We start from the raw sequence: 24,644 nt of genomic DNA on the forward strand, positions 1-24,644 counted from the left end.
ATCACAAGACATCACCATCTTCTCATACGTCGATGTCACCCATCTCATCCTTTCTCTGACGGACAAGTCAAAACCCCCCAGAACCAACTTCTCTAATTGCATCAATCAATCAAACAGGATTTATAAAGCTTAGCTAATCACCCATGAGGTTATCTAGGCGCTCCATCACCAAGAAAAACATACTGGTCTTCAGCAACAATACCTCACCATGGGATTCCACTTGAACCCGTCGAAGCTAGAACCAACGCACACATCCGCAGACCAGGCAAGACATCTAGGGATAATTCTTGATGACAAGCTTGATATGACGGCTCAAGTCAACGAAGTGTGCACTTCCTGTTTCAGCATCCTATGCATGCTGTGAAAGATCTTTAGATGTTTGCCTCCGAACACCAGATGGACTGTCATGCAAGCACTAATCACCAGCAGGCTGGACTATGGCAACACTCTATATACCGGAATCTCCAAACAACTCCTACAAAGACTCCAGACCATGTAGAACACAGCCGCAAGACTCACTCTACCTCCCACGCCACATCACATTGCACCTCAGGAAGCGTCACTGGCTCTCCATTCAAATGTGCAACTAATCCATCCTTCTCACGGACACACAAAAACCCTACACAACATTGGATAAGAATGCCTGAACAGCCGCATACAGTTTCACCAACCCATCACGTACTGACGCTGTTCTTTACTCTCTCTTGCACACATTGCCCACACCCACAAAAGCAAAACTGGAGGTGGCTCATTCTACTACATTGCACCCAGGACATGGAACAACCTCCCTCAACACATCTTTTTTGCAGTTTTATATAGCACGAACTTGACCCGAAGGAATCAGAGCACTTTACATGATCACCAGCTGCATTACAGACAAACACATTCATCATTTTTGTTTGTTTGTTTTTTAGGCACAGGGAGATTAAGTGATTTGCACAAAATCACAGGATGTTTGAGCCTCCCGCCAGACTTGAACCTGGTTCCTCAGCTTCAAAGTGGGCTGCCCTAGCCATTAAGCCACATCCTCTCCCAAGAAGCTGAAGACCTGGCTTGTCATATATTCACCTTGGGACCACACACCTTTACCAGGCACTTTGATACCCTCTCTGGTGATTTTTTTTGAAAATTCTTTTTATTGGCATTTATTAATATGAGCATACATACATCACTTGTCGTGAAAATGGGTACTTTACATTAGCGGGTAAATAGACCAACATCAATATAGAGAGTACGTACGTGTCTTGTTCCATGTGGAAGTGGTCTGTATGATTACCGAGCATTGCCTGTATAGAAAACTGGGGAGGAGAACCAAACTGGGGGATGCCATGGAGTTCTGAGTGACTAGTTCTAGGCTGTGTCCCAAGTCTGCCATTGCCCGCTCGGCTGTATAGCTGCCAACCATCTAGGGGGGGGTGGGTGTGTGCACAGTCCGGGAAGAGGAGCCGTGGGGTGTATCAGATGAGTAGAGGGGGGAACTCAGCCGGCCCGGGGGTGCTGCGGGGGGACGCTGGGGGGGATCCCTCGCCGCGAAGACTCGGATCGCGGGAGGCGGTGCGGCGTTGGGGGTATTCATGTTGGCTACCAGTGTTGTTGGGGTCTGGGATTGTCGGAATTGGTGTAATAGGAGCGCCCACTCTAAAGAGATTGGGGTTTTACGGGTACCCTTAGCCTCCTCCTCTCGTATTGCGACCTCCTCCGCAGCAGCCCATTTAAGAACCGCCCCTACCCAAGCTGCAAGCGGGGGACCAGTAGGGGACCGCCAGTGCATTGCTATACAGCGTTTAGCCAATAGGTGGGCCAGGAAGACGAAGCGCATCGATACCTTGTGTCGTTTTCTCCGCCCTAGGATACCCAGCGCGCATCCCTCCCAGGTAGTCAAATGGGTCAGCCCAGTGAGGTCTCTGAGTGTTGAGTGGATAGAGGTCCAATAGTTCTGGATGCCCGGACAGGTCCAGAACATGTGGAAGAAGGCAGCATCCTGCGCCTGACAACGAGGGCATAGAAATGTAGTGTCGGGATAATAACGTTGAAGGCGCGCTGGCGTCAAATAGGCCCTATGGAGAATGTGAAACTGTATATTCTTAAAGCGGGCATTCCTGGATACTTTTTTAGGGAATTCGATCGCTCTGTCCCATTCGCTGTCGTGAAATGGTCGTCCCGTCTCCTCCTCCCATAAGGCTCGGAGATGCACCAGCAGTGGGGGTGTTAGGTTCCCGATTGATTTATACAACCATGTAATAAGGTGTCGACCCCTTCCCAGTTGTAAGAGTGTGTGTAGGACTGGGTGTGTGGGAGGTTCCCCTTGCGTGAGATGATACCCTCTCTGGTGATGAGTACGCTATACAAAATCAACATAAATCGCCTCTAAAGATTGTCCTACATTGGTAGATTGTCACAGTGAAACAGGATAATAATAAAGAGTTTCAATCCCAGAAAGAAGAGACAAGCAGGGCAAAGCCATCCGTTTTCGTCTCCAAAATCTCAAAGATTGATTTCCAAATATGCAGAAAATCAACTGATTTAAGTACAAAGCATAATGTAGATATGGACTGGAATTCTCAGGGCCCTATTCACAAAGAAACGTGCATGATTGCATGCAGAACTTTTCTCCGCTGCTTGAACTTAATTTTACACTTGTTTGTAATCCAAATTAATGCTCAAGGAGCGTCACACCAAGTTTCCAGGACTACTACTCTTAACGTCTTGTAACATTTTTATGACTTACCATGTGTCCATTGTAAAACTGTACATTGTGTTGAATTAAGCACTCTGGAAAGGTAGACCTATGTGGAAAGGCACGTTTTTGTTCATTTTTTTCCCTTAACCCCCATTAAGTCTACTGTGAGCAATTCTGTTTCCTATACTGTAAATGTAATTACTGCAGAAAAAAATTGACCACCATTGTGGAAAATGGCCAAATAGGAGTTTGTGAATGCCAACAAACTCACTCCCCGCCTCTTGTGTGGTGTTTACTACAGAGTAATTGCTCTTTTTGAATAGCTTTCAGGAGTAAATGGAAACATTTTCCGTCATAGACCTGTACAAATGGCTCTGTGAATAGGCCTTCAGTACTGAAATGCAGTAACCAACCAGTGGCCAAATAAAGGAACGGCGACGGGAACCTTAAGAGGACCAAAATCAGGTGGAAAGAAATGGATGCTGTTTGAAAAATAGATGGCGATATATAAGAAATGCGTGGCCACTCGTTCCCGCTCGTGTTTCCTCTTCCTGCCACTCTCTACATAAAGCAGGAAAGTTCCATTTATGTTAGACGGGGGTGTTTGCTACAGGAAAAAAATGTGGCATTTCTTCTCCAAGGGTCCAGGATGGATGCCACTGTAATGTTGAACATTCCTTCATAGCATAGCCTGAATCATTTCTCGAAAAAAGTTGACATTTTCTCTATAACTAATGGAATTTTATGTGGATTTTACACACCTCCCTCCTAAGACGGGAAAGAAGGAAACAGCATTATTATCACTGCAACAAAATAGAAAAGGAAAGTGGTACCTGTTTGGCAAGGTAGGCAAAAGCTTCATATTTATTACAGATGAAGGTATCATATCATCCAAACAAGGAGACGGCAAGAATGGAAGGGGTATTTCAGTTTTCACTAGAGAAGTCATCTACACAGCATTAGCACATTGTAGTTAGAAGATTGCAAGATGAATGTATACAAGAAAAAGTACTAATCTTCAAACAGGGCCTACTCATCTCAAAAGACAAAAATTCACATAAACAATAAACCTGAAACCTATCTATAAAGGGGTCTAGTAAGACTGTGGTATCGAGGAGATGGAGTAAAAGATGCACTTTTTGAAACGACTTTCACTTAGGTTCGCTAAATCGTTTGTGAACTGGGCCCTACGTTTATGTTCTGCAGGACTAATGTTTTCTGTGCGATTTATTGCTTAGTGCAGTCATACACATTTTCCACGCATATGCATGTCGCAATGCATTTGTTTCCAAAATGAGCCATGAAATCATGCAGCTGTGAGGGAATCATTATTACACTCCTAGTGTTCATCATAGTCACCAAATACCAGACCATGCCCATCACTTGGCAATTTATGTTTTTGTTCTGTGTTGTCTAACTGTATCATGCTTTCTTGTTTCTTGTGAGATACACCAGCAGAGACTCTGCAGCAACTTAACAGGAGCAGTAATCAGCCATCGCCCAGGGTTGCTGTTCTCAGAATGTACAGCACCCGTGACTCCTGCATGCTCCATTCAAATAAAATAAGTTCCTATACATGCACTCACCTCTGCTATGAAGACAATAATCACACAGTCCTTCTTCTCCTCTTCAGACAACTCATAGAAAAGAGAACTTAGTGTGTCCATCAGATAGCTTTTCTTCTCCCTTTTCACAGTGGGTATTCCCATCACCAGTGAAACTGCAAAACAAGGAAATGAATTTCAAGAAAATACAAAGTGAAAAACACCCTCTTGGTTATCTTAATTTGAATAAGCCTCCATTTTGGAAAATGTTCAATATGAAGGAAATACTTTACCATGGAGAAATTCAACAAAACAAGTATTGGTCTTTGCAGGTTTGAGCAATTGTTTTCAAGTACATACCACAAGAATGTAACAAATGTGTTTTTTTCTTGGCGCCCAGAAACAGCCGCTACTAGCTTCAAAGTTCGGTGACATGAAGACATAGTTTAAAGACACAGAACTAATTACATTCAGAGCGCAAGAAGCTAATGGCTGGAGTGGGCTGGCCTATTGCCTCATGTTGCATTGCTGTATTGGGGGGATCAAATTATGAATGATATTTGAACAGACCAATGGATGAAGAGGGTTGAGCCAAAGACATCCTTTGTATGAAGATATATATGTTTTTTTCCTTTATGAACTTATTTCTAAAGCTATAGGCCAGACCTAAAAACACCAGAAGGGGGCATAAGTGTTAAGAAAACAAATACATTGAAAAAGGGGTAGGATTAATGGAAGGGAGGAGAGAGGAGATTTCTGGGATAGTTAAGAGTTGAAGGACTAGCAAAGAGATAGGTGCAGAGGTACTAAATTATAACTAATACTAGAGCGACTATAGTTTATGCAGGGGGTAGAGATGGTAAGGTACATGTAGGGGAAGAGGTACAAAGAAATCATTAATGCAAAGGGTCTTGGTGGAAAGGCAAGGGACAAAGTGCTATGTCATAGATATGGGTTTAGAAAATAGTTGATAGGGTCAGGCACACGTATAGGAGTAAAAGCACTATGTGTAGGTGGAAGCTGAGATAGACAGGGCTATGTGTAACAAAGTATTGGCAGGAGATAGACGGCTTGCAAATTGGTATGAGAAGCACAGGAGTGTAGAGGTATAGATGGGTGTACTCATACTAGAGTATAGGTAGGTGTCCTTGGATAAAGTAAGGGCTAGTGGCTTTAGGGTGCATGTAGGGCAGTGATAACAGGATATAGGCAGGAGTAAAAGTGGTAGAGTCTCTGCTCAGATTGAGGGAATAAACTACAGATTGATGTAGAGGCACTAGGATAAATAGAGCACTACCGTAAACTACGATAAAGTCAGAGTTAGATGTGCTTAGGTATAAGAGGAGGTACAAGTAAAAAGGCATGGGTAGATACACTATAGTATAAGTAGGGTTGAAGGTGCTAGGGCTCAGGCACGGGCAGAGGTACCAGAGTGAAAGCAGTGGTTGCAGAGGCACTGGACTAAAGGTAGGGTGGAGGCAGGCGGGTATGGGTAGGGGTAAAGATGCATGGGTAAAACAGATTATTCATAAACTGTAGCACAGGGTTTGCTAGAGGCATTTAGAAACAGGTACGGTTAGATATGCTACGGTTTGGGTAGGGGTGGTGAGGGAATAGGCAGTGGCAGCACTGAAAAGGCATAGTTAGTGGATAATATGGTAAAGGCATCATATAGACACAGGCTGAGATGCTGTGGTATAGCCAGTAGTAGAGGTACTATGGTACACACAGGGGTACATGTGCTGGAACAGAGGTAGAAGTATGAGGGCGTAGGCAAGAGAAACATGGATGAAGGTATGGGTAAAGGTAGATGGATATGGGCAGCAGAGTAAAACATTTATCTTAGGTGTGTACGTTCTATGGCACATGGCACAAGTAGAAGACAGAGATGAAGTAAAGAAACATAGTTCAGTTTCTCTCTTCATTACTCTTCCTATAAACCACCATGTTCTCCGGGCCGGGGTTTAGGAGGGGCAAAGATGAGAGGAACAAAAAAAGAGTAAACCGAGAGTTGGAAGGAGGGTAGACATGCAGCTTATGTGACACAAGGACAAAACAGATTACGAGCACAATTTTAACAGGAAGGGTTTGCAATAGGATTGATACGACATTGTGGCAATAGCATTCAATTAAAACAATTGAAGAAACAGGCTCTGTGAGAAAGTTTCTCCACAAGCTTCCTTAAAAGTTTTTTTCTCCAAAATCGCATACAACGGCTAACAATGCTTGGAAGTCTGATAGAAGAAACCCAGAATATGGAGAATGAGGGTAAAAGGCAGCAATGTTACAGATGCGATAGTACTAACCATATGGCAGTGTCCGCTTCATGCTCTGACATACAGGCGAAATGTTTCAAATGAAAGAACCAAGGACATTTTTTTAGGCCATGTATGATGGTGCAACAGAAACACAGTGTAAATGGTGTGGAAGACCCAATCTGCAAGTTGTCAACTGTTTTACTGAGATCACATTTCTCCTTCCTTCATGGGGTATTATGCATTATGTTTACGCTTTCTTTGTCACCACATTTGTTCTTTTTATTACACTGTCCAGTGTTTAGTTCTTCAATATAACGTGAAGTATTCTTCAAGCACCCAGCAATACTTATAGCTTTATCTAAAGAGAGATCCCTAACAACTTCTCCGAAAATTCTTAAATTGCATGTCTTGTTAAGTGGTCTCTAATAATTTCTTCATGGAGATCTTTAAAATTTGCATGTCTATGTTCAATGGATTCGCTTATAATTGTGTTCAGGGAAAAATGTGTGCCCTTCCTCCAGCATGCTAATTCTCTTGCAAAGTTCTCTTCTGAAGCTTTAATGGCATTCCTAAACTCATCATCAGATCTTTCTTTCATAGCTGATGCCACAGTATTTTCTCTAACATGCCTTGATGGAATGGTCCAAGTTTTCAAAATTCTCCTTCTACCTCCAATCTTTTAGGAACAAACACATTACCACTCACTGCTTCTACTAAGTATGTTTTGAATGACTGCCTCTGAGCAATCTGGCAGTTCAGTAAAGCTGAGAAGTGTAAGTTCCAAACGTGACGACCCCTGGAGAGTCTTAAAGGCAGTTGACGGTGGTGACATTGGAAATAGGCATGATGTAAAATCAATGGGCTCATCTGTCCAAAACATTACTAGCACTGGCAACCACCTAATTAAACCTGAGACCTGTATCTGCCCACCCCCTTATTCCCTGTTTACAACTCTGGATGGGGCCTGACCAAGCAACTAGCCCCACTAGGCACGTTACAAATTGCACTCGGCAGGACACGGTGAACCAGGAACCTAGAACATCTCCATTCAAAATTATATCCTGGAATATCGCAGGTATCCGTCTGAAATTATCAAACGAGGTATGGCTATTAGGGGTTTTTATATCATTTGTATTCAGGAGACATGGCATCAGATTGACATTGTGTTGGATGGTGATTGTTCTTTTATCCACGCAACTCCATCACCAACAGGGAGGGCAAAAGGAGGGCTATTGACATTAATATCAGTTAAATATGGGTCCGTAAAAGCTCGGATTGTGAACCCATCACCATGGTACCAACTTACCTTGATCTCCAATCTGATTTGGGTACAGTTACTACTAGTAAACTGGTATTACAACATTTTTGACCCAAATAGCTTTTATGTCATCAACGTGCTACAGGCAGATATCAACAAGTTAGCAGGGAAGTGGCAGCTCTTGTGCATCCTTTGGGTGGGGGACTTTAATTGTACTATCTGCTCATATAGTACCAAACGAGTATCTGGGTTGGTGGTACAGAGTGTCAACCCCAGTCGCATTTTATTCACACACCACAGGGCGAGGCCCTAAACACCATTATCCTTGAAAATTATCTGTGTCTAACCAATAATTTGGTCAGATGCCCCTCATTACAGTGCCCCACTGTTGTCGATGGAGGCAGGGAAAGTTTAATTGATTTTATGTTCGTATCAAGAATGTTTTCCCCTCTCGTTGGTCATTTTGAGGTGGAACCAAACACTGCTAGCGACCATAATCCCCTCATCGTTTCCCTTAGTATAACAGCCCAGGTTGGGAAAGGAGATGGATGCCGCATTCACTACAACCCCAATAAAGAGGTAAGATTAAAATGGGATAAAATAAATCCTATCCAACTTGAGGAGAAAACCGTTAAGGCAAACGTAAATCCCATTATGAGATGCCTCCAACACGATTCTTACCCCGATGAGGTTGTCCAGGATTGTGAATCGATCTGTGCGGATGTGGCGAAAAGTCTAACAAGAACAGTACAGAGTAGAGAAGTTCAGGAGATAAGGTGGTTTGACGCTGAGTGTTCCAGAGCCCAAAAGAATCTTATAAAGGCCCTCCATGCGAACCCACGGGACAAGTGTCAAATTAAAAGCGCCCGACAGGCTTACAAAAACACAATCAGCCTAAGGAAAGAGGAATTGAGGAAGTTAGCCTGGGAAGATCTGGTGAGGGCCAGTGCTCTCAGAGATACCAAAAGCTTTTGGGAGGTCATAAATTGCCCTCTATTCTCAGAGGAGGTTAGGCGTGCGGATTCTTTGATTTGGGGGGAAGCCTGGAAATCCCACTTCTCAGCCATATTTAATCCCAATTCAATCTTATCCCAAGAGAAAGGAGGGGATTTGCCATCAGATTTAATCCAAGCCTCCCAATTTAGCACCTCCTTTACAGTGGTTGAGGAAGCCCTAGCAAAGGGTATTTGCCTGAAAGCCCCAGGCCCTGATGGGGTCCCACTAGATTTGTGTAAAAGCAATCCCAACCTTTGGGCATCCCTCCTGAATAATGTTTTCAAAGCAGTGGTGATTGGTCCCATCACAACAACCTGGAAGGAGGCCATCTTGGCCCCAGTGTTTAAAAAGGGCAATAGGAATGACCCAGCCTGTTACAGGCCAATTTCCCTTATTGACTGTAAAAGTTCTGGGGAGGGTCATTCTAGCTCGTCTTGAGAACTGGGAGAGCAATACTGGGATCATATAAAAAAATGCAGTATGGCTTTAAGAGGCGGATAGGTACCACAGCACAGTGCCTCAATTTGTCCCTGATTATGGGCAAGTACATGAGGCCAGGAGGGGCTCTATCCACCTGGCCTTCATGGACTTGTCCAGGCCTTTTGACACCGTCAATCGGGAGAAATTGTGGGGACTAATAGAGAAAAATGGTATTGAAGAAGCGCTTATCTCTCTTTTGCATAGGCTTCACGCTTCCACCACTGTTGCAATATGATATGGCCCTCGTGGGGAGAAGGCCTATTGTTTCTACAGAAGGGGTGCGACAGGGGTGCATTTTAGCTCCATTTCTTTTTTTGTGTACTAATGGCCTAAAGTCCTTTTTAGGTCAAGCATGAGCCAGCGCAAAAGCGCTGCTCTGCGAAGATCTGTGGTAGTTCAGTATGGGAGGGAACCTCCGCCCACTCCACCGCCCATATTTTTCATTGGCCTGTGTCATTGTCCGTCATAAATGGTGGCTTCTGATTCATCAAAAGGCTTGTTAGTTCCTCCTTAGTACGGCCATGACCTCATTTGTTACCTCCCATGGCTACTGGCCCCTTTACTTGGTTGTTACAAGGTGCGTGTACTTTTTATTTATTGAGTTTCTCTTTCTGCCGACAGGTTCCTGCGTGGACACGGATCTGCCATATCCGTTTTAAAACGCTCTTCGGCGGCGCTTCGCCCGTACTGTGGCCTGTCAATAACCCCTCGATGCTGCATTCCAGCTCTATGCTCTAGTGGGCTGGGTGTCTCCAAGTTGGGCTTGGTTCTGCGCACATATTATAACAGTAATGAAGCATGTCATGTGCGTCTCCGGCTCTCAACTGTCGGCGCTTGAATTATTTTGCCTGCAAAGTTGAAGGTAGCAGCTGTCACTGTAGCACAGCCTCCTTTACGACTGTTGACACCGGTACCCCCTACCGTCCATTTCCACCAGTGGAGCGGCGCAGAGCGTCTCCGGCAGCCGTGCAGAGCCAGCCCCGCCAGCCGAGCCAAAAGTGTAAAAAGATGAAGGGAACCTCTGTCAAAGTGCATCTTCACCATGGAATGGGCGCCGTCGTCGCAGGAGGAGCTCACGATAAACACCAATGCCATTTATGCAAGTCGAAAGAGGCGGAAGCCTGCCCAGAAAGAGTAATATCGCCCTCGTTGTTTTTTGTCTTTCTGTCTCCTCTGCGCCATTTTTGCGGGGTTACTTAAGAGCATTTTGCGTAACCGCCTCCTCAGGTAACGGGTTGTAATAAACACTCCTGTCCCAAGAATAGTTGCACACACTGACTCCTTGCTTTGCTTACTAAGATGCAAGCTGTGATACGTTGAGTGCATTCATTGTTACCGAAGTTAACGTAGTGTAGCACAAATACATGAATTTGTATTGCGGGGGTGATAAAACCCGTGTTTTTAAAACGCAGGGGAAAGCAGTTAATACTATGGCTGATATAAGAACACAGTAGAGTACACACAGTGCCTCTGAAAGAGGCAAGAGGTAAACGTGCTGCTGCGTTGTGTAATTACTGTTCACCAAAGGATTGCAGGTTGTGCTTCACCCTTCCGCTTTATAATAAGCCCTCTTCCTGATCTTTGCACCGTTTCCCTATATTAGAAGGCTCTGCCTCCCAGGCAAAAATGAGGGCCGCTTATTTTCACTTTCACATACACAGGCAGACAACACCATGGGAACTGCAGTCTACATGAAAGGGGAGGACTGTGCTTACTCGCACAGAAGAGGACTAGCCTGATGTTTAAACCCTCTCATGTTACCGGAGTATGGGAGCCGATGCACCTTGCAATGTCACAGGCCTATGGCAGCATAAATGTGGCAATTACTTAAAACTCAGACTGCTAGGAGTTATATTTGTAAGCCTCAAGCATGCAAACCTTCAACTGTAAACTCAGATTTACTTCTTCCTCTGCTAACAGTTCAGCCACTGGGTTGCCCAACATTTTATCACTCTACCCCCTCCTTTCTCTTAACCCATCCCTCCTTCCGCTGCACATTCCTTGCTCCCCACCCTCCGCGTATGTGTTTGCCAGCCCCAAGACTGCCCCTGCTACTTTACAACATTGCACTTCACGTCTTACAGGTGAATGATAACTGATTATTAGCATTACACATGTTCTAAGTGAAACATACGAGAGGGCAGTAGTGTTGCCCACTGTTTGCTACGTGCCCACGGTGCTGCTGCGAGTTCACTTCGCTATGAGCTGCCGTGGCTGTCTGTGTGTGCACACCTGGGTTTGAATTTAACAGCACAGGCTCCCATTTGTTTGCTGCCCTATTTGTCATGTGACATATTTATCAATTTATTCATGGTTTTCAAACCGGGCTGCGCTTTACACAGTATCTTTTGGTGCTGTGAACACATGTGTTTCTTTCATTATGAAGAAGGAGAAAGGGGATTTAGGAAGTGGGAGGTTCATTTAGAGCAAAATGCACACTCTTCCCTAATGATGTGCGAGACGTCATCTACTGCTGCCACAATCATAATAATTGTGCACTGTTTAATAGATTCTAACTCATTCTGCACTCTTCATTTGACTGCTTGCCAAATTCTCTTCTTAATCTGAATATCTTCACATCAATACAACACTGCAGCAGACACTCTCTCATATAAGGCTTCATTTGTGCCCAAAACCTATTTATTCGGGTTTGTAATCTGTTTGGTTTGATTAACTTTAACATGAATCAAAAGTTTTGCTGCAGTATTTTTGGGAGAACATAATAAATTGCCATTTCCACCGGCCTCATAAATTAAAGTAGTTAATAAGTACCGTGGTTGCTTATGTGTAAACATTTCTATTCTGAAAAGATAGCTTGCAACGAACAGGGTCTACATATCTTTGCATGCCGTTAGACTTCGCAAACTTGCTGTGTCTCTATTCATACATCCACTAAACTCCAAAACAAAACATATAGATAAAAGACATTCTCATTTACAACACCAATAGCTCTAACTCTCATAAATGGGAGACCTATTGCATTGCAAATGCTTGGTAATAGGGAAGGACCTTGATTTTCCCAGAATAGGAGGCAACCCTGTCCCCCTGTTGTCTTATGCAGACGATACTGTATTAATGGCCTTGACAGCCAACAGTCTCCAAAAATCATTGGATGCCTTCACAGATTTTATATTAGCATTGGACCTAAAAGTGAACTTTATCAAATCATATATCATGGTATGCGGCCCCAGACCAACAAAAACAAGAAAATGTGTAGTAGGGGGCAAGACTGTTGATAAGCTTTCTAATTTTACGTATTTGGGAAACATTTTTAATAACAAAATGAATTGGGATTCTCTCATTACATCAAGGGTATAACACACTAGTCAGGTAGTGGAGGGTTTATTCCGCTTTGCCTGTAAGTTAGGCCATAACATGACGGAGATGATCACCGTGTATAAAGCTAAATGCTTATCTGTCGCATCTTAAAGCAGGAGTGTGGGGACATCATAAAAGCCGCCGTTTACAAGTTGTGGAAAATAATTTTTATCAAAAGTCTATCGATGACCCCAGACAGTGCCCCCACACATTTTTGTCATTCCGAGGTGGGGTTGGATTACCTAGAGGATCGAATTGATACTGCCCCTTTATTCCTTTCGGTCAAAATATGGCTGTCGGAGGACTTAACGTTTTCAAGGGAAGTTATCAAGGACTGTACCAATCTTGATAGCGCCTGGGCAATCCCTTGGCTACGATTTGTCAGAGATAAATTTCATAAGATTGGTTTGAGGCACTACTTTGATGATCCCGCCCGCAACCATATGAATGCAAAAACCATCAAAAAAGAGGCTCATAAGTCTGAGGTGAATAAACATCGGCAACAATTGGTGGGGCTAGGTCACCCAAGTTTGCCCTTTACTCAACAGCAATTTTATCTATCTTTTACAACAAAGATACGATTTTTTAGGACTAGATTTTGCTTATGCACTTTGCACTTTTTAGCGGCATTTCCCACACAGTCAGGTTAGGCTGCTAAACTCATCCCCTGCCCATGTGCCAATTTGGCAGCTCAGAGCACCCTGCACTTTATGCTGTTTTGCCCTCTTTATAAAGAGCCGAGGGCACAAATTTTAGCCACACATTTGAGAGGACTTCATCCTTGTACTTACATAGATGGTTTTAACTTTTTGCACTCTTTGTCAACTGTTTCTATTTGCACTACTGTTTCCAGTTATATTAAAACTGCAATGTCAATGAGAAAACGATTCGAGTCACAATAGATAAGTAGGCATTTTATTTTATTTTTTATATTTCTAATATCATAACTGTCATTTAGTAATGACATTTGATGATTGTCATTACAGCTTGTTGTTCTGGGCATTGGGCAAGTGGGATTATAACTTTTTGAAAAGGGTAAATTGCATAAATTATATGAAATGTGAGGTTTTAACCATATTTGTTGCACAATCTTGGTATGGAAAAATCTTTTAAAAGTATTATGTACATTTGTTAAGCCTGTCTGGTTGGTTCTTGGAACCGAATAAAGTTATCTTTGATTGACTGGCTCTGATATTCCCATACCATTGATGTCGCCCCAGAACTTTGTAGAAACTACCTGCATATACATGGTAGCTAATTAACTATTAACCTTTAAATAAAGAATCCAAACTAAAACAACAAACGTAAGCATATAAAATATTAAAATAATTTATATAACATATAAAATATTAAAAGTGGTTGTTGAAATAATCCTTCTAGTATGCACTGGTGGCGAAAGTGAGACATGGAGGCAAACTATTCAGCAGATTTTTCCACATATATATGTTTAGTTCCTCAACAATTCACTAATACCTCTTTTATTGTGGATGGAAATCAGTAAAAGTTATTTCTATAACACTAGTAAATGGTGGTCCTTTTATAGTGTTTGTTGAAGTTCAATAAATGTAATCCTTTTTCTTTTTCAATCACCAGCCAAGGATAATGTGACAGATTCCAGAGAGTCGTGGGTCGCAAAAACTGTTGATGCAGTTGCGCAGCAAGGTCAGGTGGTACCCGGTGCGGAATCTTTCTTGTCACCTTGCCATTTTGTCACCCCCTCAGTGATTTCTTGTCACACCCGGCTTGACAAAATGGCAAAAATATGTTTAAAAAACATATTTTTGCCATTTTGTCACCCCCCTCAGTGATGACACCTGGGGAGGCCTGCACCCACCACACCCCCCTTTCTACGCAGCTGTGTTGATGATGTGGTTTTATACTCTTCTGCAACAGATGTTCTTAAATGAATTAGGTTTAGATTTTTTATTTGCTAAGGATAAGCTGTGCATGTGGTTGTAGTAGTTGTGGTTGGTCTCTTGATGACTGGTATTTACCATGGTCAAGACTGTTAGCATTCTGTGCTTTGAGGTCGGGGGAATTTTTAGTGCAGGAGTGGAAGCGGGTGAGTGATTGTGGAGCTACTACACCAGTCTTGGATGAAATTACCAAAAATTACCTTTTAGTCTCAACCAACCAGCTAGCATTTAAAGATACACCTTTGCTTTAAAACATGGATCTACGACTTCTACTAAAGGTTGATGGCTGAAGGGGAGCCTGAATATTTTTAGAGAAAGTCTTCCATCTAGAATAGGCCAGTTTATTTCACTTGTAACTGCTTGTGACTTTCAAAAAAACGTTTATGATTTTTTTTCTTTTAAAACGACAAAAAAAGCAGCAAGTAAATGAGAGCCCGTTATAACTATAAAAAAAAGGCAACCTGTAACCAGGGGTGTGAATCTTTATTAAACAAAATAAGCACTGGACGTGTGATGAGGGAGTAAGGGGGAAGGAAGTGCTTGCAGAAACAAAGGAACTGATTAGCCAACACTCCATGCTCGAGTGAAAAAGTAAACTAAAACTACAGTCAACAGGAAAGTCTTGTTCCTACCATTTCCTTTAAAAAAATCAAAAATCTGACGTTATGTTCAAGGACTCTGATAGGCTCGAACTGAAACTGAAGATGCAGTTCGAAAATAACTGTGCGTTTCGATACCGTGGCACAAATCAGCTGGAGTGTTTGGTTGCCTATAGTAGGCGGGGTTGTTTGTTAACCCATGCATGGCACAGGCACTGCATAGATGTCATTTTAAATGACTGACTCAAATTTTAACGCAGTAATCATGCATCACAAAATAGCCCTAACAAGAGCAAACTGATTGTGTCTCTATATAATGGCAACTTTTAAATCGAACACATGGAAACATGTTACTTTCAATTTTAGTTATTGAATAATACAGCACAAATGGAGTGAAATCAACATGCTCCAGGGCTTTTCCAGGTGTAAATTCTGTTTGCATTAGAGTGCATATGCTCCCATCCTTCGGCACGCTGCAAGCAAAATGGGATGCGGATATAGGTAAAGTCCTCACAGATAAAGACTGCACATCCCTTCCCGCAAACCCTAGTGCGGTCTCCTGCAATTCCTGCTTCAATTTCATACAGAACATGATTACTCAGTGAGCTTACCTCACACCACACCGATTGCATGTGATGGTCCCTACGGTGACAGCAAACTGCCCTAGATGCGTATAAGACACTGATTTCCTCCATATACTGTGGACATGCCCCACCTTGTCAGCCTACTGGACACAGAGAACATGCTCACTGCTGGAGATGGTAAGTGGACATACATGGACTACAGCGGAAAGCTGTATACTAGGTCTTTATCCACGCCCCAAGGGATGAAAGAGTGCAAGCGAGGTTTGCAGGCCTAGAGCTCATACTTGTGAATCGCCTTATTACAAGACGTTGGAAATCGGCAAGTGGCAACCTGGAGAGAAGAGGTAGAACACTGGGGGCTGGCAGAAAGCGGGGCAATAGGAAGGGAGGAACCACAGGGATCACACAAAAAATACCCATCGCCATGTCCTGGGATACACTATTGGAATCTTTCAAAGCTCTGGACACAACTGAACGCCACAGGCATGCAGAGGATATACACGTAGCAACACCCGTAAATTAGCTCTACAATGTGACACACACAACAGAGACGAGCAGCCGAAGGGGGGGGAAAGGAAGAAGACAGCAATGTTTTTCTATTGAATGCCTGTCCACCTTGTAGGGTCCCTGGAGCGGGACACAGGTAGGCCTCGGCTACGGGAGTGTACGCTAACTGGCTCTGCAATAATGACACGTTACTCTCGTATGCTGGTACGGGCCGGAAGTTCACGAGCGACCCCGGCCCCTTTATTTATGCTCTCTCTGGCCACGCGTTGCCAGAGAGTGATACAGTGTGTGAATGTCCTTCCGGGGCTGCTAGTTGTTCTAAACAACTAGACCGTTACATCCCATTTCATATCAGTTCTTTTCTTTTGCGTCGAAGTTGCGTCCCCATGCAAACTCAGCTAGCTGGCGATTCGGTCTCGGGTTCGGCCTCAGGTTGTATTGATGTTGGCCTGTGCTCGATCCTCTGGTGGGGCTGGCAGTTCCTGCTTCGCTGGTCATCATGTGCGAGCCACACTCTACCTCCTGTACCGCTGGAATTTGGCTCTGGCACGGTTCCTCATTGCGAGCAGGTCCCGTGTCATTGAGTGTCATGTCGAAGTCCGTTACCTGTCCAGAACTCAGTTGTCCAGTACCTGGCCCAGGTACTTCTTTAAACCATGAGATGTTCCTGGTTATTACTTCTCCATTTCGCTCCACCGTTATTGCTGTTCCTTGGACTTTTCGCACAGACCACAGTCCAACATCATATGGGGTGCGGAACTTTCCTCCACTCCTCCGGTTTCGTATTAGTACATTGCAGCCTGGCATGAGTGTGCGGACTTTGGCTCGTCTACGTTGGCTTGCTTTTTCATTGGTTGTCGCCCTTCGAATTTGGGTAGAGGATGCGTTGTAGGGCTCAGGTTCCCAGCTGTCAGCCACTGGAAAATTGTCACGCCGAGGTCCGGCTAACATCAGTGACCATGGAGATCTCTGGGCTGTGCAATGTGGTGTGCTGCGATATTCCCGTAGGAATTTATGTAATTCCACTGCGGGGTCTGTTTGTTCAGCTACAGCTATACGTAGGATCTTATTGATAGTCCGCATAAAACGTTCCACTTCTCCATTGGCTTGTGGCCACTGTGGAGTAATGCGGTGGTGTCTTATTCCTAACCGGGATAGGAATTCTTTGAACTCGTTCCCTTGAAACGGAGGTCCATTGTCAGTCTTGATCACGTGTGGTAGACCAAACAGTGCGAATGTTTTTGTAGGTGCCGGTTCGAGATGGTTGAAGGCTGTGGATGGTAGGATTTCAATGCAGGGGTACTTGGTGTAGCTATCCACTAGCACTGCTGAGACCCTCCCGTCAGGGAAGCTCCCGAAATCCAGACTCACCCATGACCAAGGTGTTGGGGCAGGGTCTTCGGTTATCACCGGGGCCGGTGATTCTGCACTCCCCGTGAGTTGACATGCTCGGCAGTTCCTGACTACCTTGTCTACGGCTTCCTCGAGCCCCGGGAACCACAGTTTTTCCCTCATCCGGGACTTCATCCTTCCCGTGCCCTGATGACCTTCATGTGCTAGTATGGTCATCCTTTCTTGCAGGCTCTGAGGGATGACTATGCGTGACCCTCTCAGCAGGATGCAGCACTCTGCAGTGCTTAGCTCGTTTTGGATTCTCCACATCTTTCCTAATCGTGCCCTCTCTACTTCGTTCCAACCTTGGATGTTTTGAAGGAACCCATCCCAGGATCCCTTTCGTATTGCGTCTGTTGTTCTTCTGATGACCATGTCTGACTCCATGTGGGATTTTATCTCCTCCTTTGAGATTGTTTGTGGGCACGCCGACTGAGAGATCATGTTGATGAACTCTTCAGTCTTTCGTTCTTGACCGGCATCTGTTTCTGCTGGTTGTGCTGGGTGGCGCGACAGAAAATCCACTGGATGTTTGGCTCCGGGTCGGTATGCTAGTTCCATCTGATAGTGCTGGAGTTGTATTGCCCATCGTTCAATCCTGGGTGGAGGATGAGGCGCTGACCCTCTGAAAAGTGGGAGTTGTGGTTGGTGGTCTGTCACTACTCGAAACGGGTGCCCACTGACGTATAAGTGAAAATGGTTGCATGCCCATTTTATGGCGAGTGCTTCCCGCTCTATTTGAGAGTAACGAGCTTCTGTCGCTGTTAATGCTTTGCTGGCGAATGCCAATGGTGCCCAGGTCCCTGGTTCTGTCTCTTGGGTTAACACAGCGCCTAGCCCTACGGGGCTGGCATCAACTATCAACTCCGTCTGTCGGTTGACGTCAAAATATGCCATGGTCGTGCTGGCAAGCAGCGCTGACTTTACCTTCTGGAAGGCCTCCTCTTCTGCTCGAGTCCATCGCCACATGGAGTCTTTCTTTGTCAACTTGCGTAAGGGTTCTGCAATGGTGGCCAGGTTCGGGATGAACCTTCCGCAGTATGTTGCCATACCCATGAAGCTTCTGACTTCCGAAGCAGTGGTGGGCGCTGGTGCTAGCTGAATTGCTTGCTACTTCTTGGGATCTACCCTCACCCCTTCTTGACTGAAGACATACCCAAAGAATTCAATCGAGCATTGAAAGAATTGACATTTCTCTTTGTGGAGTGTCACTCCGTGTTCGGTCAGCCGCTTCAGAGTTGCTTTGAGTCGACTGCGGTGCTCCTCAAGTGTTGCAGAGTGTATTAGGATATCATCACTCACATTTATAACCCCTTGCAGACCTGTCAATACTTCCTTAACTGTGTTTTGGAATATCTCCGCAGCTTAGGATATTCCTAAATTCAACCGTTTGTATCTCCGCAGGCCCAGGTGTGTCAAAAATGTTGTGATGTATCTACTGTCTTTGTTCAACTTCAGCTGGTGGTACCCAGTGTTTAAGTCCAACTTAGAAAACCATTGTGACCCGTTCAGGTCTGCTAGGATATCATCGACAGTGGGCGTCAGATGCCGTTCCCTTTTGGTCGCCTGATTAGGCATCCTCATGTCTATGCATAGCCTAATTTTTCCCGGTTGGCGGGGCTTTTCAGCGATCACCATGGGAGACACCCACGGGGTCGGGCCTGTCACCTTTTCTATGACACCTTGCTGTTCAAGCTTCAGCAGTTCTTGTTCAACTATTGGCCTCAGGTGAAAAGGGATCCGCCGATGTCGTAGAGTCACTGGTTTCACTGCCGTGTCAATGTGCAGCTATATGGGTGGCCTCTTTATGCTTACTAGCCCTTTGAACAATTGTGGGAAGGAGTCTAGGATGTCCTCGGTTTGAGTGGTTTTCACGGCATTGGCGAACATGACCAGACTGAGGTCTTCGGCTGTATGGCTCCCCAGTAGAATATCAGCTTCTTTATCTACGACGTGAAACGTTGTGGTGACTTCCTGGCCTTCTGATTGAACAGGTACTGACATTTTGCCCCTCAGCGGGAGTGGGACTTGGCTTCCATATGTAAGAATCTTCACTTTGGATGGTGTCAGCTCTGGCTTAGGTCTTAGCGCTTGATAGTGTTGGTATCCCATGACATTCACGGATGCTCCCGTGTCTATGAGAGCTGTGACCGGTGTTCCAGCTATCTTGATGGCACATGTGGGCTGCGGGCGACGCTGTCGTTTGAGGTCATTTACAAATGACACGAAGTGGCATTCTTCCGCCTCCTCTGTTGATGAATCTTCTAAGTATTGGCGATGCGGTGTTCCTGAGTTTGTCGGTCTCAACTGTGCAGGTTCGTCCAGTGACAGCTGTTTCACTTGCCTATACGGTGCTCTTCGCCCTGATGTCCCTCTTGGTCTCGCGCCTCCCAGGCACACACTCGCGAAGTGGTTGGGAATGCCACATCTCGTGCATGTTTTTCCTCTTGCCGGGCAGCTGTCTTGTGGGTGTTCTTCCTTCCCGCAGTACCCGCATTGCGACCTTCGCGGCGTTCTGATGGGCCACCTTCCTCGTGCTCCACGCGGTGTTGTGCGTATGGCATCGACCCGCTCAGTCTTGACAGTCACTGTTTGCTCGGTTCTGGAGTTAAGGGCAGCTTCCATCGCGGACGCTCGGACTTCCGAGAGCTCATGTGATCTAGCTAGAATTAGTATGTCTTCCAGCAGAATACGAGGTTGTCGAAGAATGAGGGTCCTCAAGGTTTTGTTTTGGCACCCTTGAATTAGCTGTGCTCGTGTTTCTTTAACCGGATCATCTTCTGTGCATGTACTGGCTAATTCCCGGAGACGGGCGTGGAACGCATCCATTGATTCGCCTTCCCTCTGCCGCGCTTGACGCAGCTTGAAACGCTCGTAGTCTGGGTTGAGCTGTGGGTCAAAGTGGGCATTCAATGCCCTAACCGCTGCATCGTAGTCAGTTGCTGGCCCTGTGTTCGGTAGATGCGCAAATAATTTGTATATTTCGTCCCCTGCAAAGTGCAACAAAAGTGACCGTTTTACTGCTCCGTCGGTTTCCCTGGTGGCTATGAAATAGTTATCGAGACGGCCAATCCATACTTTCCATCTGGGTGACGCCGTTGCTGGGTCAATTAGTTCGCTGAATGGGGGTAGTGCGCTTACTTGCGATTGTATGTGAGCTGCTGGGGTCACCGGTGCCACTGGTTGTTGACTTGGCCCTGCTGCTGCTTGGTCCACCATCTTTAGCGCTTGCTCCCTTCTGCTCTGTGTTGATTATGCTTCCGAAATTTATCACCAGTGTTAGGTGTCACCTATTCTGCCTTCGTGGAGTATGTCGCTGAGGTGCACCGCTTTTTGACTGCAGTTGTCCCTGACTTGCTGATTGCACCTGCCAATGCTTGTTTGTCTGGCAGCTGGAGTCTGTGCTTTCCACTAGTGCTGCCCTGTGTTTATTCCCTGCAGCATTTGATAGAGCTTGTATTGTTAACAAGGTGCTTTATTTGTATGTCCCAATGCTTGTTTGTTTTGTTGCATTTCCCAATGCTTATTTATTGTGCTTGGCTTGTAATTTGTTGGCAGTGTGCTGTCCTTGTGTTCCCCGATGTGTGTTTGCCTGGTTTCCTTCCTCGTCTGAGCCTTCTAATGCCTCGCGCACTGCTGGCAGCGCTACCGTTCTTTAGCGCACGTGTCCTCCGCTGGGCTTGCCGGCGTTCTGCCGAGGTAGCGGGCCACGTATAGAGCGCTTGCGCGCCTCCTCCTGCTGACGCGCTCACTCGGCCTCGCTCGCGTCTGCTGTCTTTGCGGTTCACGAGCCTAGGGGCGATTTCTGCTCGCACCCTGGAGCAGCAAAGATGGATTCGGGGTGCAATTACCTTCGTGTTGCTCGAAGGGTCCTCCACGCGGCAGCGGTCACGCGTGTGTCTCGCACTGCATCGGGCTCGATTTTCGCTCGCCGGGGAACATTACCACTCCACGATGAGTTCATCGAAGGTTCAGATCCCACCCATCGTCGCCAGTGTAGGGTCCCTGGAGCGGGACACAGGTAGGCCTCGGCTACGGGAGTGTACGCTAACTGGCTCTGCAATAATGACACGTTACTCTCGCATGCTGGTACGGGCCGGAAGTTCACGAGCGACCCCGGCCCCTTTATTTATGCTCTCTCTGGCCACGCCTGGCTAGAGAGTGATACAGTGTGTGAATGTCCTTCCGGGGCTGCTAGTTGTTCTAAACAACTAGACCGTTACACACCTCACGACGTTCCAATACCACAGAATTGACACCTACTCAATGTATTGGCTTGGGAATCAGAAATAAGTAGACATTTTCCACAACTGGCTGTTACAGTGATTGCCCTGCTAGTTAGTTAAGGGGGTTGTTTTGTTATTAATGGTGTGAACCAACAGAGGTTTATAACATCTGATACAGACTCTATTGGACCAATACATGACAGTTCCTGGTCAGAATTAAAGATCGCAAACATGCTGTCTATTGCACGATCAAGAATACAAATTGCTTTCAACATTAAATGTAACTTATAGTATATGTTGTAATATGCCCAATGTAATATACTGAAATGTACTACTACATAATACACATGCTAAAAAAAAAAAGAAAGGAAATGCAGAGGGACCCTATCTACCCTATGAGGCAGTCGGGACCACAATTAGTAGGGAAGAAAAACGGATAAATATACTCTTTTACTCCCATTTCTTCTCCTCTCTTTAGTGTTATTATTTCCTTTTTAATATGGGCCCCTCTCACCCATGATCCTTTATTATGCTGTCTCTTCAGCACATAAGGAGAAGGAGAAGGCTATCATTTGAAATCCGGTCACTTAATAGTAATGCTACTACTACCCCGACCAAACGCTACCCCCAACTGAACCCCCCAACTGAACCTAACCCTTATGATCCCCCCTTGCTAATACTGTCAAGCAGCTCATCAGCCTCCTGCACCGTTCTTATATTGTGCATTTTATTATTGTGCATCACTTTTAAGAAGGCCGGGAATTTTAGTTGGGCTACTGCACCTATTTTTTTTTTTAATTCTCCAACCTCTTACCCAGCTCCCACTGCCTCTCCAAGTGGACCTCGAGAGGTCTGACCGGATCTCAAATGAAAACTCTTATGCCCAAACTGTTTTCAATTTCAATGCTGCGTTAAGAATTTTATCTTTTAGAGCAAAGGTGAGAAAATTAATTAGAATTTTCCTGGGTTTGGATCTATTGGGATTTCTTCGAAAAGGATCCCTATGCACCCTCTGTATATCCTGACTTAGTGCTTCTTCTGAGTCCTTGAGCTGTAGGGAGGTCTTAAGTAAATAGACAATATATAGTTGGATATCGGATCCTTTGCTGCCTTCCGGAACATTCAGTAAGCGTAGGTTATTCCTACGTGCATTGTTCTGTAACTTTTCTATTCTGTCGCTGAGATCCATGCGTTCTATCTTTAGCAACTGAATGTCCGACTTCGCTCGCCCAAGGTCCTCTTTTAATTCACCGACACTATTCTCGAGGGTTACAGTCCTGGAATTTAAGAGGTCCACTTTTTTTCCAAGGATTCACAAAAGTTCCTGATTTCTCCTTGATTAACTGCAGATACTGCAAAGCCCTTTTTTATATCTTCAGATAATGTAGTAAAAAGAGCTTCCAAGCCTGAGGGTGAAGATGATAAAGATAAGGAGCCCTCCTCTTGTTCCCCCATAGAGTTACCGTTAAGAACTGCTGGTGGCTGTGGCTGTGGTGGTTGCAGTGGTTGTTGCTGTGGCTGTAGCTGAGTCTGGTTCAGAGAACAAGCCAAGGAGTTAGTGTTCGCACTGTTCTCGGGCCCCAAAGGCACCCCTAAGTTACCCCGATGGGAGACCTGGTCTAGTGCTAACTCCATACTGCTGTCAGATACCGTTATCAATGGTGATGTTAATGCTACGGAGGTGTCCATGTTTGCCAAGCTCCGCTCAAGAGAGCCGGCCTGTGCAGTAATAACCAGAGCCTCTGGTTGGACCCTGAAATATGAACGCAGCGGCGGGGTCACCTTAACTAAGTTGTTTGCGGAATTACTTTTTTGCCTCTTAGGTTTTATAGATCTGCCCTTGACCTGGTACATCTGAAAGGCAGAGTTGCTACTTGGAGCCGGTATATCAACGGCGGAAGGGGACTCTGACCCCCCCCCCCCCACCCCCCCGAGGACGACCTTACCAGTGCTCGGATCTTGAGAGAGCTCTGAATCCTTTCTAAGGCTATCTATACTGCCAGAGGCATTTTTTATATTTGCCTTAGCCCGTCTGCAGCTCCCCACCGCACCTTTCCTCTGCTTCTTATGGCCCCTTCTAGTAGTAGTGGCTACTTGCGGTGTAACTTTAATGGGAGAGAAAGCCTCCTGTGTGGTTCTAAGGGTCTGGTGGTTTGACCCCAAAACCCCCTGCAAATGCTGCTGAAATTGAAGAGCTGATCCCCAGTCCTAGTCTCTGCCCCGGCGCCTAGCTCCGTTATAACGGCAGAGACGTCCGCAGTCTTACCGCACCCTTCCCGCAGAGTCCTCTGATCAGCCATTTGACGAAAGAAGCCGCTGATGCTGACTCTGCCGTCGCTCTCCCGTAGATGGCCTCGCGCGGCCGCCTTGCGTCCTCTGCGGAGCTCCAGGGCAGCTTCCAACAAGCGGGGCGGCCCAGGTAGAGGTCTACCCGCCTCACCTCTACAAATCCGAAGCCGTCCAAGCCGCGAAAAAAAAGGAAACAAGTCTGCCTCGGAAGCAAAAAAAAAAACCAAAAAGACGGGAAGAAGACTAAGAAAGGCAGGGAATCAGAAAAGCACACGCCTATAAGGTATTGCTGTTCTCCGATTAGATTATCTCATTGTCTCCGTTCGATACAATCAAATGGGTGGAGCGGGAGCTCCAGGTGCTAGCGACTACCAACGTGCAGCCGCCATGTTCCCTTTTTTTTGTTGCATTTTTGTCTCCTTTCTTTCTCTAATGTAACTGGTTGGGGGGGCATCTCCAGTATGCATGGCCTGGACTCCATTTATCCAGATAATTGGGGTAAGGGTTCCCAGGGGTGGGGTTCAGGGTTGGGGGGGAGCACTGGGGCAGGGGTAGGGGGTGGGTGCAGCAGATTTAAAAAAACAAAACAAATCCTCA

General features: G+C 45.5%; 1 protein-coding gene across 1 annotated transcript in view; it reads right to left on the reverse strand.

Annotated features, from left to right (window-relative positions):
* MGAT4D (MGAT4 family member D) overlaps nt 1–24,644 on the reverse strand; it is a 666,451-nt gene that overhangs the window by 411,133 nt on the left and 230,674 nt on the right. Inside the window, exon 4 of the mRNA XM_085641583.1 lies at nt 4,267–4,400. Coding sequence (XP_085497709.1) covers nt 4,267–4,400 — 134 coding nt within the window. The remainder of the gene's footprint in view (nt 1–4,266; nt 4,401–24,644) is intronic.

The sequence above is a fragment of the Triturus cristatus genome, chromosome 2_2 (genome assembly GCF_964204655.1).
Source record: "Triturus cristatus chromosome 2_2, aTriCri1.1, whole genome shotgun sequence".
Lineage (NCBI taxonomy): Eukaryota > Metazoa > Chordata > Amphibia > Caudata > Salamandridae > Triturus > Triturus cristatus.